This window comes from Hemiscyllium ocellatum, chromosome 21, assembly GCF_020745735.1.
Source record: "Hemiscyllium ocellatum isolate sHemOce1 chromosome 21, sHemOce1.pat.X.cur, whole genome shotgun sequence".
In the NCBI taxonomy this organism is placed as follows: Eukaryota; Metazoa; Chordata; class Chondrichthyes; order Orectolobiformes; family Hemiscylliidae; genus Hemiscyllium; species Hemiscyllium ocellatum.
In genome coordinates this window covers 43264044-43278695 of record NC_083421.1, presented here as the reverse complement: position 1 = coordinate 43278695, position 14652 = coordinate 43264044, and the positions used below count along the sequence as shown (strand labels likewise).

At 36.9% G+C, this 14652-nt stretch overlaps 1 protein-coding gene across 4 annotated transcripts in view; it reads left to right on the top strand.

The window, feature by feature from the left end:
* Positions 1–14652, top strand: part of dennd1a (DENN/MADD domain containing 1A) — a 509155-nt gene that overhangs the window by 403498 nt on the left and 91005 nt on the right. For all 4 annotated transcript variants that reach the window (XM_060841064.1, XM_060841063.1, XM_060841067.1 and 1 more), the window contains exons 14-15: positions 12461–12562; positions 14332–14419. In XM_060841064.1, the coding sequence (XP_060697047.1) occupies positions 12461–12562; positions 14332–14419 (190 nt within the window). The remainder of the gene's footprint in view (positions 1–12460; positions 12563–14331; positions 14420–14652) is intronic.

The window sequence follows — 14652 nt, the reverse complement described above, 5'->3', positions numbered from 1 at the left end:
TTTGCTGATGAAATGTGCCTCATTGATAAAATAGTGAAGGCCGTCCTCATTTTGAAACGGAACTACTGCACATGCTGAGAGAACCAGTTAGGGGAAGTTAGGCTTGTTGTTAAATACTGGGCAAAGCAAGTCAAATATGGAAACCATTGCTTTGCTGCCTGCCCATGTTCTGTCTTTGGTCATTAACATTCATTCTTTTGGCTTTATAATCTGAGCTTGTACACTCAGTTCTTCTGTATCTGTATCTTTGATCTTTATAGAATTTATACAACTATCTACAGTGGCATCTGCATACTTACAGTTGCTCATAACTCCCACTATTGTTACAATCCTCCAGGATCCTCAATTTTTCCAAAACTTTCTTTATTAGTCATGATTTGGAGATGCCGGTGTTGGACTGGGGTGTACAAAGTTAAAAATCACACAATACCAGGTTATAATCCAACAGCTTTAATTGGAAGCACACTAGCTTTCGGAGTGACGCCCCTTCATCAGGTGGTAGTGGCTCCTACCACTACCACCTGATGAAGGAGCGTCGCTCCAAAAGCTAGTGTGCTTCCAATTAACCCTGTTAGACTATAACCTAGTGTTGTGTAATTTTTAACTTTCTTTATTAGCTCACAGTTCACAAACTCCAACTATCCTCTGCAGCATAGATCACATTTATCACTTGACCCACCACTTCCCACTGGCTCTCCTATCTCATCCATAATGCCCTTCCGTCAGTGAAGTGCACACACTTACAAGTTTTCAGCCCTGTTTTCAAACCTTTTCATGCTTCATCTTACCTCTGGAGCCTTCTTTAGACCTGGAAACAAATTTGTAGCCCCTTAGAAACCCTCATGATAGGTGTGTCCTTCAAACATTATTAGGACTTGTAATATCATATATTTTTTAAGGTATTTACTGGACTACTGGAGCTGGATTTCTGAATGTGCAGGCAAGAGTGTGGTGCTGGAAAAGTACAGTAGGTTAGGCAGCATCCAAGGAGCAGGATCAGGAATCTACTGAAGGGCTTTCGCCCAAAATGTTGATTCTCCTGCTCCTCTGATGCTGCCTAACCTGCTGTGCTTTTCCAGCAACACACTCTCGATTCTCCAGCATCTGCAGTCCTCATACAATCTGCTACTTTAGTCTTGAGGTCTGAACAAGGAAATAATGGTGGTTTCTTTACCATGCTAAACTTTTTCACTAGGCTTCATCAGGTCTGTTGTAATAGTGCTTTTTGCTATGCATCATGTAAAAGTTATAGAAACTATTGATCTATAGTGAATAAATCAATGAGTTTGTCTTGTAACAAAGTTTAGAACTATTGGTGGCTATTTTAGGTACAGCTTATGTGATTGTCTATATTTCATGGAAGATGTAAATCAATTTCCTTAATTATTATTTGCCCTTTTACTAATGGTTTTTATCTTACCTTTTTAAAGTGTAAGATACATAGAAGAATTTCAACATGAGAGATAGGTGTGAGGCATGTACCAGCTAAGAAGAAAAGGGGTATAGAATTGGCCAGTTGGTGCATGATCTGATTTAAGTAACAATGAAAGTGACTCATAATTGTTAAAATAGGCTGTGAGAAATTTGAAGGCCGAGGTCTTTAGGGCTTAGAATATTGAGAGAGGAGTTTCATGTTCTGCTATGCTGTAATGGAAGGTTACAGAAGGATGCTAAGAGGGGAAAAAAAAGATTTGGGGTCTGAGTAAATTCAGGAAGAGAAAAGATTTATGACCTAGGAGGCTTTTTGTGGGGGAGGGTGGAGCTTAGCATTTTTATTTCCCACAGCAATGTTAGGGTACATCTGATGCACTGAGTTGGGAATTCTGCTTAATTATTTAAAATACTTGCTGCACGGTACTATAATTACTGACCATATGTTAGGAATTACAAGTACTTTAAATAGCTAATATATATTCTCTAGTCGACTGCTGGAGAAACTATTCTAGAAACTCATACCAAAGTAAATTTGCAACACCATTCTTGGCTATGATGTGAAAGAAGATTGAAATGTTTTAAAGTGTATATTCTATAATTTATATCTTCATTTCAATATATCAGGTGCATTTAATACAAAAATATTTCTACTTTGATAATGTAGAAATTATACTTTAGTGCAATGTCTAAAAATTATGTTAATACATTTTGAGGCTAGTGTGCGTTCAACGCACCATCGTGTCATATTGTAAAATGTCACTCTTCAAAGTCTCACAAATGGCAAGTGTGTGTCCACATCTGTTTGATCAACTCAAATATATTCTTAAATTACAGTGCTCAGCAAAACACTCGAAATTAGAAATAAAACACCTGTTCAGATTTGCTTGTGTTAAGACTCCACCTTCTCAAGACATTCAAACTTGATTCTGCTACGTTGATATTTTGCACCATTTTGTCATTATACATCTTCCATTTTCCACCCGCAACCCACATCATCCTTTCAGGGCATGAATTTCTTGATGATCAACTGATGTGTAGTGGTAGCAGCAGGTGTGGGAAAATCATGACAACTATAAAATCTGAAAGAAAGGGATAAAAGAAGTAAAACTACTATCTTAAGTGAAAAAATAAAATGTTTATGTTTCAGGCATCTTAAAATGCATTCTAGATTTGTTATAGAATTGACTTTCTATGAAGACTAATAAGTAATAATGTATCTAGTACTTGTATCTTACAAATAAACCAAGAATGATCTGTTATTCCCTTTTGGTTTGTGATACCAGCCTCTGTTTCCAAAATTAATTAATTTTAGTGCAGACTTGGATGGGTAACCTTTAAGCAATTCACTTCAGTGATTTTTTTTATCACTTTTCAAAACTATTCCCATTTGTAGGATATGTTGAAGTTATAAACTGTATAAAAGTTAACATGGCCAGTAGCACTGTAAGAAATATCTGAAATTATCTACCACTGAAGCTGTTAACTTGGAGTTGGTGTGTGTGAGAGAGATGTGCCATTTCCTGGCACATAGCGGAACTTGCACCAGCTGTGAGCGTCTGGTGCCATATCCTTAGGGTGGCTGAAACACTATACCAGCCAGAAAATGTGTGAATATGACTGCTGCACGAAATCTGAATGTCTACTCTGATGTCAAATCAAATTCACTCCTCTCCCCACCCTTTACCCTCTCAGTTATTTTAAGCGCAGAATTGCATCTGCAGAATTTACATGGATTTGATTACTTGTGCTCAGGGTGAAACGTGTTCCTGAGTTTTTCTGTTTCCTTTTTATTCAAAGGTGGATTGACTTTTTGTACTTATCACACTATGCCTTTTTTTAATGAAACAAAATAAAATATTTTTAACACACCATAGCCTGCACTTTGAGTAGGTCCAGAAGTAAGAAAGCTAATGTCCACTCTGAATTCCTTATGCCCATGTTAGAGATATTATTTATTACCTAAGGATTAACAAATTGTACACATAATCAGCAGGAACGGTCCTGTGCATCAACCTTAATTAAAGAACATCCTTTTGTCATTTATAGCTGATAATTTAATGAACTCTTTAATACTGTCAGCACAGAGAGGGTTAAGAGGTTTCTATATTGTTCAAATGACTTTGTGGTCAGGTGCTCAGGTGTCTGAGCCACCCTCAGCGACGTCAGTCACACAGGAGTCAGGTCAGCTGCTGTTGTACGGTAGAGATTACACAGTTTAGTCATTAGCTGTGATAAACTGCAGCTGATGCCAGACGCTAACCCTTTACACCTAATTAGCCTCATTAATGAGCTCTCCCACTCTCCATAAAGTGATTTCTACTGTGGGGACAGGAGCAGAAAATATATACCTTGGCCAGGTAGATTGCCTTTACTTTGTAATTAATGCGTACACCTGCAAACCCAATAACTTGCTTTGTTTCAGTGGTGTGTTGGATGGGGGATGTGAGCATGGCTAATTGTTGGAAGTACTAAGCTTTATTACTTTAAAACAAAAACAGAAATTGCTGGAGAAACTCCAGCAGTTCTGGCAAGCGTTGTGGAGTTAATGTTTCGGGTCCAGTGACCCTCCTTCAGAACAGTTCTGTTTAACTCTGCAGACTTGCTGAGTTTCTCCAGCAATTTCTGTTTTTCTTTCAGATTTCCAGCATTCATTATTTTTGTTTTATTCCTTTAAATCTAGTGTTCATTTTTCTTTATAACACTGATTATGTGCTCACCTTAACTCATTAATTACCAATCGGTCAATTCACAGCATGATTTGGTTTCATGTTTCTTTCCTGACAGCTTTTTTTAAAAAAATTGCTGGATACCCAGGAATGACTCCCGAACAGTAATCAGACCGGGTTGGGGTGGGGTCAGATTTGGACAAATCACAAAGGTGAAGCTGAACTATGATTGTCATCTGATATCTCGGATGAGTCTGCTGCTTTGAGGATCACTGACCACTTTTCTGAAATGGTTTTGCAGATATTAATAATATGTATTAAATAGATGGATTTATACACTATGAAAACACAAGGCGCCTTGATTTCATTTCTAGTCTTTTTCGTTGGAGGGTGCATGCCTTTGAAATATACGAAAGATTAAAGCTTTCTTCTAAGCATGGGAATTATAATTGATATAAAGTTATAATGTACCTCATGGAAGAATTCAACAACTGCAGTGTCACAATGAAACATTTATTCAATATTGAGAAATTTCGAAACCTTCAACTTATGGTAGGATCAGTTCTAATTCGGTTTGTGCTGATTCAAGCAATCCCAGCTAACCATTAATTAGGCTGACACATTTGGACTTGACGGTCCTGGGTTAGAAATGGTGGAAAGGTGAGCAAGGATTTCTGCCCTTGACTGTTATCCAGTGACCTTTGCTGAAAAGTGCATGTAGTGTATGTGTACACACATGGGATGTTGGCACATCAGGTTTGGGCTGTGATGGCAAAACACAGATTTGTAAAATGCCAACATTTGTGTGAGTTCACAAAGAGTGACCATTCAATGTGGATGAGGGTCACAGAGCAATTGCCCCCTGTGCAAACATTATCCCAGCAGGTGCAAGGATTGGTCAAGTCTGTTTCTAATCATTGTTAGAAAACAATTTACTGTTATTGGAATAATTAAGAAATAATGACATGCACTTAACAGTACATTAGTTCAATTTCATGTTATTTATTTTTGAAGTATTGGGAGTTTGTATAAGAGGTTTCTGATTGTAATTTCAGAGCTCATTGTCTTTTTTGACAGTGTAATCTTGACTGCTTTATTTCACTCCAACTCAGTTCACTGAACTCATGACTGGATTTTTAAAATTCAGTGAAGCTTTCACTCACCCATCTATAAAAGAAATCTAAGAAGAAGAAAATATTCATCTTCACTTCAATTTTTTTCAAGACAAGTATTATTCTTTCATTTCTCTCTCAAAAACTGTATCATTTGATTGTGACTGTCCCTGCTATCACACATTTGAGAACCACGTTTCAAATTGAAATGTCACATTATGGAATATGTTTACTAAATTTGACCAGGAACGCTGCAATGATTTGTAATACACCAGATATTAAGCTTTGTATAATTGTTATTTATCTCTAGCTCGCAGTGTATCATCCGTACTAAATCCATAAAGGTATGTCTTATAAGAGAAATGAAATTTCCCCTGCCAATTTACTTGATATACACAGGCATTTAGGAGGAGAGAATATTTCTGATTTTGAATTGATGTGTTCTTTCTAAACTTGCTATTCTTCAAATAGTTATTCATATGGTTGCAAAATTAAGGTGTTTCTGAAAATTGATTTGTTTCCTTAAGACCTACCTGTCGTCTCTGGCTGTTTGACTACAAAGTTCTGGTCCAAGGCCTCTGCACTATGATCCAGCTGGGTGAGACTGTACTTGACAGGTTTCACTTTTATCTATACAGTCACAACTAAAAAAAACAGCTGGCAATACCTTCTCATTTTGTTCTTGAGCTGTTACCTGTTGCATCCTCTCCAAGGATTTATGCTGCTTCCTCCCTCTCTCACCAGTTACTTCTCATCTGCATACTGCCCTTTGCAAAGGTCATTCAAATGTACATTAGAACTTTCCAAATATATACCAGTGACACCAACTGTACCTTATCACCATCTCTCTTGACGACTCTACTATGTGAACTGTAAGATTGCTTAATAAGAATGTATGAACATGCCAAATAGGTGGAAAAGTGGATCACATTGACTCCTTACGCTTGCTCTACAGTTTAATAAATTATGGTTGATTTTCAGCTTCAACTTCATTGTTCCATCTCTCAATCCCATATCCCTTGATTTCTTGAGTGACTTCAATATGTGCAACAAGGGAGCATCCCAATCCTCTGAGGTGGAAAGTTCTAAATATTCATAAACCTTTAAGTGAAGAAATTTCTCATCCCAGGCGTAAATGATCACTGCCTTCTCCTGAGACTGTGCTCTCTGTTTTAGATTCCTCAGCTAGTGAGTGTTTGCCCAGTATACTGATTGAGCAGCAGCTCCAAGTCAATATTGGGCAAAATGAAAATATTGTCTTCTGTCCTTATCACTCACTTGCCACGTATTCCATCCTTCTCCTTTTCAGCTGTCTGAAGTTAAAGGAGACTGTCTACAACCTTGATTGTACATCCATCAGCTTGTATTTGACCCCAAGATGATCTTCCTATCACACATTGCCATTACTCACATAACAGACTTTCAACTCTGTATCATCTCACTACTCAGCTCATCTGCATTGATGCCTTTGCTTCTTCAAGAACTTGCATTTCCAATCCACTATTGGATGGCGTCCCTAATTCTACCCATTGCAAGCTAGAGGTCATTCAAAATGCTGCTTCTGGCATCCTGACTCTCTCAAAATACTACTGACCTAGCTCCGCTGTGCACTCTGACCTACAATGGCTCCATGTTTTAAAAAAAATCTTGATTTTAAAACACTCATCCATATTTTCAAATCCCTCTGTGGCCTCACCCTTCCTCTAGCTTTGTTAGCCCCGGGGATGTCAGCATTTTGCCAGTTCTGGTCTCTTGAACACCAATTAGCATCAGGAAATTTTATGTCTGCAGCTGACATGACAGTATGGTCTGGAATTCACTCCCTAAATCTTTCACTTCTGTACCTGTCCTTTTTCCTCTATGACACTTCTTGGGATTTACCTCTTACACCAAGCTCCTGGGTCATCTTCCATAATATTTCCTTATGTTGCTTGGTATAAAACTTTATTTGGCACCTGCTTACAAAGTGCTTTGAGGTATTATTTGTTTTAAAGATAATATATAAATCAAAGTTGTAATTGTCCCTATTAATTAAATCTGACCAGCACCCCCTCCTTCAGATTGTACATCCCAGGTAAAAACCATCAATCCAAGTCTAATACAGATGCTCTTTATGTTTTAACTACTTGACCATGTTGCTATCTTACTTTTGTTTTCATAATCAGTTGAGTTTTGGAAACTACATAGGCTGTACAAAACTAGCACATGTGTACTGTTCAAAAAGAAACACTATGGCATGGCATTTGAGCTAATAACTGGTAGTGCGAAATAAAATGATCACAAAATGCAGGTAGGCCTTGAGGGTAGCAGAGTTGGCAGTTTCTGGCCTTGTGAAATGCTGCCCATCTGCTCACTGTCAGAGTAAGTTAGTGGTGCATTTGGATTCATGCCCCGGAGTTTCAGCTCTGAGCTAGTCATGTGACAGTCACCACGACAACTCAACAAGACTTGTAAACTGCTGCTTGTAGAACCAGATGCTCCAGTGCACATGTGGTCTAATTATATGTCAGATTTTTTGCAATTATGAGAAAAGTTGCATTGCTGTCTACATGCAAATATTTAAAATATTTGTTGATCCTTGCTTTAAATGTTGATTTAAATTGTTTTCAATAGGGTACCTTTGCTTCACTCATACAATATTCAAAATAATGGTTTAGACTGTCGCAGTACTCAGATTTGGAATGTGAATCATAGAGTGATAACAGTACATGGGAGGCTATTCAATGCATCATGCCTGTACTGTCTCAAAGAAAGTATCTAATTAGTTTCACTTTGCTGCCCTTTCCCTGTAAATTTCTCATCTTTGAGTAATTTGTACAATTCCTTTTGAAAGTTTTTTAAATTGTTTCCAACAATCTTTAAGGCAGTGCATTTCAGATGCATGGGTTTCCTCCGGGTGCTCCAGTTTCCTCCCACAGTCCAAAGATGTGCATGTCAGGTGAATTGGCCATGCTAAATTGCCCATAGTGTTAGGTAAGGGGTAAATGTATGGTATGGGTGGGTTGCGCTTCGGCGGGTCGGTGTTGACTTGTTGGGCTGAAGGGCCTGTTTCCACACTGTAAGTAATCTAATCTAATCTAATCTAATCATAATTGCTGTGTGAAAGTAATGTCTTCTTACCTTGCCTCTGTCCTGAAATCTATGTCCTCTAATTATTGTCCCCTCTGTTATTGGAACAGCTTCTATTTACTCAATCAAAACCTTTGATAATTTGAAAAATGAATTTATTGCATATATTGTGGGGGGGGAACAAAAATGAGTAGCTTGATCCCCAAAAAAAAGCCAGCTAGACTAATGACATTGTATTAATTACATTAAAATAAATGCCAGTATTGAAGAACAGCAACAACTTGCTTAATAAAAGCGTTTCAAGTCATTTTAGAGAGGAGGAAAGGATAATGAGTTGTATTGAGAAAATGACAGTGAATATAGTCAAATGAAATTCTGGAGAGAAATCTACCAAAACAGGAAGCTTTAGTTAGGGAGTTTGCGAATATGGCGAGTCAGTTATGAGCCTGCCAATAATAATTGACATCGGGTGAGGTAATGCATAAATGGAATCCTCAGATGACTGAGAGATGCAAACTGCATCATAGAACTGAATGAATGTTTCGAAATGTATTGGAAGAATTTGTAAACAGATTCAGTGTAATGGAGGCCTGAGTGTCAGCAAAGTCTGATGAAGAACAGTTACTATTAGGGAAAGGTATGATGCTGTTTTCACTCAGGTGTTCTTCATGTTTGTTAATGCGCAGGATGTCAGCAAGGACAACATTAGATAAGTCAAGTAATAAAAACACAGCTGAAGATTTTCGGAGTGGTGGGTTAAAATGAAAATACTTGAGAGAGAGAGAGAAAAACAAGTCATCTTGGATTTGGATAGGATATTGGGTTTAAAGTACCCGAGTCATCGTGAGGAATCCATCAAGATAGGGCTGCAGCAAGTCAAGTAATCAGAAGTTTTGATAATTGTTGAATCAACAAACTTTGATTTTGCCAGTGCTTAGTTGGAGGTGGTGCTGGCTCATAATATTGTCAAGCAAGTAATCTGATAACAAGTTAGTGTTTGAGTTTGAGGATGGAAGCAAACAAACCAAGCTGGTCACTCATAGCACATTTCTATATAATATATAATTAAACTACCTGGTATCAATAGATAATGATGCCAAAGGTGCTGTGTGAATGGAGAAACAAATGGGTCACAACTGGAATGGTTATGGTATTCGAAAAAGATGTAGTTAGGGAGAAATTTCAATGTGCCATATCAGTGATACTTCAGCTGAAATAATCATGTAGAAACATCACAGTTGCCAATATGAATTTATTAAAAATATAATTTAGAAGTTTACTGAAAATGGTGCTGAATTTATTGATTATTGTCCTGAAGTACAAAGTAATTATAGTTACCTTCCAGGAAAAAAAAGGCGTGCAATAAACAATGTAATGAAGTTAAAATCAGTCATACCTCACTCAGACACTGATTTTGCAAACGTGTTGAAGTTAGCAGAGCACAAGGTTTGAAATGTTAACTGTAAAAGGGAACTGACTGTATCAGAGATGAGCTGCTTTGCAGTTTATAAATCCAAGAAGAAAATAATCATTATACTGATTAGATATTACCAGTTAATGCTATTATACAGAATTAACCCAATGACAGCATATATAAATATTATGGCAACTTTTGTGTTGTTTACAATATTAAACTCAACAGAAAATTGCATTCGTTTATTTTCTATTTAACACCATCATTTCTGGCATATCATCGAATGCCCCTTTTCATAATTCTCCTTTTCAATAAATAGAAGATGATGGCATAACTTAGTCCTGAAAGCTAATGATAGAATTATGGTTGTCATTTCCTTAATTTTAGCTCAGTACTCATGAGAGTGTGAACGTTCACCCGCTGATGCTGCCTGTACCCTGTTAGAAAACATAACATGCACTCCTGCAGGAATTGTTGGGCAGTTGCATATTATTCACATGTTGTGTTATATTTTAGAAGTTAAGCTAGAATACAGATTGAGTGTTTTTTTAGAAATCCTCACTTAACATTCCTTCCAAAGCTAAGAGAGGACAAGTCTTCATGTCAAACATGGACCAATTATCTTTGTTATTAGGGTTCCATGGTAATGAACATCACTTCAACCACTCTATCTGTAACTTAACGATTTAGTTAAAGAGGTGCCTGCAATCTCGACTTTTGCTTTACGTAGGAAAGTTTAATAATATGGATTTGTTTTCTCTAGTCACATTTTGACTGCACCATGAAACATAAATAAAATAGTTATCTCCTCCTCATGTTACATAGACTTCAACATTCTTACAGACTGGAGGACATCCAATAAAATGGAAAGGCAGAAAAATGGCATTTTTAGATAGATGTTATTCACATTTGTTGGCTGAATTTTTAATACTCAAAAGAAAGACAGCATTTACCTAAATATGTTTTTGCATGACAATCAATATTTCCAGTTTATAAAATTTGAAAAATGTTGACTTTTCAACTTTGAATTCATGTTGTTCTCTTTAAAATTGCAAATTAACCTCAACCACCAAAAGGAAATCTCAAACATGTGAACATTAGAAGAGTGCTCCAAACCTACAATGCATCACTCCATCTAGTTGAAAAGACGTGCTACAGGAAAAGGCTGAACAGGGCTGGGCTAATTTCCTTAGAGTGTTGGGGGCTGATATAACTTAGAAGTTTATAAAATCATGAGGGTTGTGGATAGGGTGAATAGCCAAGGTCTTTTCCGCAGTGGAGGAGAGTCCAAAACCAGAGGGCATAGGTTTAAGGTGAGAGGGGAAAGATCTAAAAGGGACCTAAGGGTGGTGAGTATATAGAATGAACTGCCAGAGGAAATGATGGAGGCTGGTTCAATTATGCCATTTAAGAGGCATCTGGATGAGTATATAAATAGAAAGAGCATGGAGGGATATAGGCCAAACGCTGGCAAAGGCAACTAGATTAAGTTAGGATATCTGATCAACATGATTGAGTTGGACAACAGGATCTGTTTCCATGCTGTATGGCATCTCCCATTATCCTAAAGAAGTTAGCTGTAATGTGAGACTCTAGAATATTGTATTGTCTTCACCAGGATCAATAGTTTTTGTCAGCTGAGGTGGATGTAGAACTTAACTAATGGAGTGGGCTGTTACTGCAAACAGGTTAGAATGTAGTAGCTGCTGAATATTTCAACAGTAATGTCATTCTGGAGCTGGATGGTGGACTGGTTAAGTCCTAGCTTTTATGTCCACATTCCTGTGGTTGCAAAGTTACTTATAATGGGTGATTTGGTGTGTCTATATGCTTTACAAGATTGGAACCCAATTCTGAAGAAGGATCACTGGGCATGAAAGGTTAACTCGGCTTTCTCTTCACAGACGTTGCCAGATCTACTAAGTTTCTCCAACAATTTCTGTTTTTGCTCAAATGTCTGTTTGGTTTGTTGGAGCCATTTCTGTTTTTTTCAACCTACTTTGAAGTTGTACAGATTTGTAAAAGAAAGTGGAGTGGAGGAAATATGAGAAAATAAGACAACCCTAAATATAATGTTCACTTTAACACAACCAATTTGGTTTTCAAACATGTGGTCAGATACTAATGGTGATGAGCAAGGGGAGAAGGAATAATAAATGTTACAGAAGTAAGAGGTGTTACAGAAGTAGAAATTACTTAACATAATGGAAGGAATGTTTCTCTTGATATTTTCTTATGCATGTGTTGGTATAAACAAAAGTCAAGTGTATATCAGGATGCCCATTCGTAAGGGACATTTTCAAATTATACATCAAAGGCTGAGGGGTGTTCTGGGTACTTGATTGTTTAGATTGTATATTGCAGTACTTGCCGGTAAGCCTGAAGGTTTGTCTCAGGTAATGTGGAGAACATTGTCGAAATTAACTCGAGTCTTCAGCTGAACCTCACAGAGTGACATTATTTCCCTAACTGATATAAGTAACAATATCTGAAACTGACTTATCTTTTTTGTTCACCTCTGATCTTAAATTCAAGAATGCATCCCCAAATGTTCATTGTAGGTAACATACATAGTTTCTAACAACCACCCCTTAATTGTATGATTGCAGCTCAAGTTCATTTGGTACTTGCTTTCTGTTTAATGGTCCCAGGCCCAGGTTCAAGTCACAGCTGCTCCAGAAGTCTGTAATACCATCTCTGAACAGATTGAGTTAAAAATGTTAATAAATCCACAAGTTACAATTTAATCTTGCCATTGTTTATAGGAGGAACCCATAACTTTTAATGAAGATGTTTTTGTATCACACCGCTCGAGTGCCATGCGGCAGTTTCTGCAAAATGCGATTCACCTTCAGCTCTTCAAACAGGTGAGGGGCTAATGTTAACCTCTTGAGATGGTTGGCAGCTCAATCGTCCTCATTGTATTGAAACTCATATGCAAATAGATTCTTCACTAAGATTGACTAAAATAAGTCATTCTTTCTGAAATTCCAAGACATTGGCTAAAAAGTAATCATTATGCAAGATGCTAATTGTCACACTGAAGTTATCAGAAAGAATGAAATAATAAGTGGTGTTTTTAACAAAGATTTTGATTCCAGCAAAATATTTGCTTAAATATCTCATCAGTTCATCTGTTCGCCATGATGGTGAAACCTGAACTATAGTCAATCAAATGATGAAAAGACTCAATGCTTTGCAATAGAGACATTCGGAAGAGTGATTAGAACATCTTGGAAAGAAAGAGAGAAAACAACAAAATCCTCTGGGATGAATTCACCAGAAGAGGCATAATAAACATCATCAAAAAAACTAAAATTGAGTTTAGTTGACTATCTGATAAAATGTGACAGTACTTAGACACAGCTTAGCTCAAAGGCCATAATAATGGTAAAATGACTCAAAGATCAAAGGATTCTTGGACAAGCACTATCGAGGAATAAGCGAAGTCAGAAGTCACATGACACCAGCATATCGGCCAACAGGTTTATTTGAAATCGCAAGCTTTCAAAACACTGCTGCTTCATCAGTTGAAGTCTTCACATGAAGAAGGAGCAGTGCACTGAAATTTTATGATTTCAAATAAATCTGTTGGGCGATACGCTGGTATCATGTGACTTATGGCTTTAACCACCTCAGTCCAACACTGGCACCTCCACATCGAGGAATAAGCAAACATGGCTATCAAGAGGCAGGGAGGACAATTTGCAACAGAAGGACTGGTGCAGTATTATATTCAGCCCTCAGCAAGAGGCAGGCATTGAAGTAACAAATGTCAAAAAGTATTAGGCAGGAATGGTAAAATCTTGGGAGAAATATTTCTTTATTGAGTTAAATATTCGATTAGAGATTTTGTAAAAAGTCTCACTTGAAAGGGAGTGGAATTTAATGGAAAGGTCAGTTGTACCAATGTACATGCTAGGAAGTTAGATGTAACTATCACTTCTGCTTGTGAGCACTAATTTTAATACTTTCACAAGCTACATAGGAATTGTCCATTTTTCTTTCTGAAAAACTGACTTTTGCTTTACTGTGCTCATATCGATCATAATGTTTTTAATATTATGAGCACTGGCAGTTTTTGTTTCAGCAGTTGAGTTAAGTGAGTCCTGTGGTGCTGCGATAGATTGATCATCATTGTTTTGGACCAAAAGTTTAACGTTTCTGATGTTACCTCTTCAAATGGAATAAAATTAGTGATTTTCCTTCTTTATTGCATAGTTAAGCAAATTATTTATGCAAGTGTCAAATTATACCAATTTTCTAGCAAATAAATACCTAAACTAGAGTTCCGAGCCATGTGCTTATTATTTAATGTCAATGTTTCTGACAATATTACTGACTGGGTATAATGAAAGAGAGACTTCCACTCATAAACAGCACCTTTCTGAACTGCATCTCTTTATTCAACCACATGTTTTACACTAAAAGCAGAAGTAAAAAGTTTGGTATAATTGTGTGTTCGCTTTTATGTGATTCCTTTAATTCTTCTTTTGTTTTTTAAATTAGTCCATCCTTATTAAGTGATTTGACAGCTTCAGAATTATAAATACTATGCTTTCTCTGATACTCTTCTTTATGACAGTGTTGCACATTGGACCAGTTATTTTCTTAAAATCAAACTTTTCTTTTTCAGTTTATTGATGGTCGACTGGATCTCTTGAATTCTGGGGAAGGATTTAGCGATGTGTTTGAAGAAGAGATAAATAATGGCGAATATGCAGGTATAAGGCATTACTGATCAGTGGTCTTAATAATGAAGCTGGAAAAAAATCTATTTTTGGTTGATATTTAGAGCTCAAAAAACTGATGTGCAGTAAATTGCCTTTGACTCATACCACAAGGAGTATAGCGCTGTCTTTTGAGAAGCAAAAATTGAGTTTGTAATATGGGCACTTCTGTTTTGATTAACTTCCATTGCACTGTGTAATACACATTTTGCATTTTTAGGCTATTA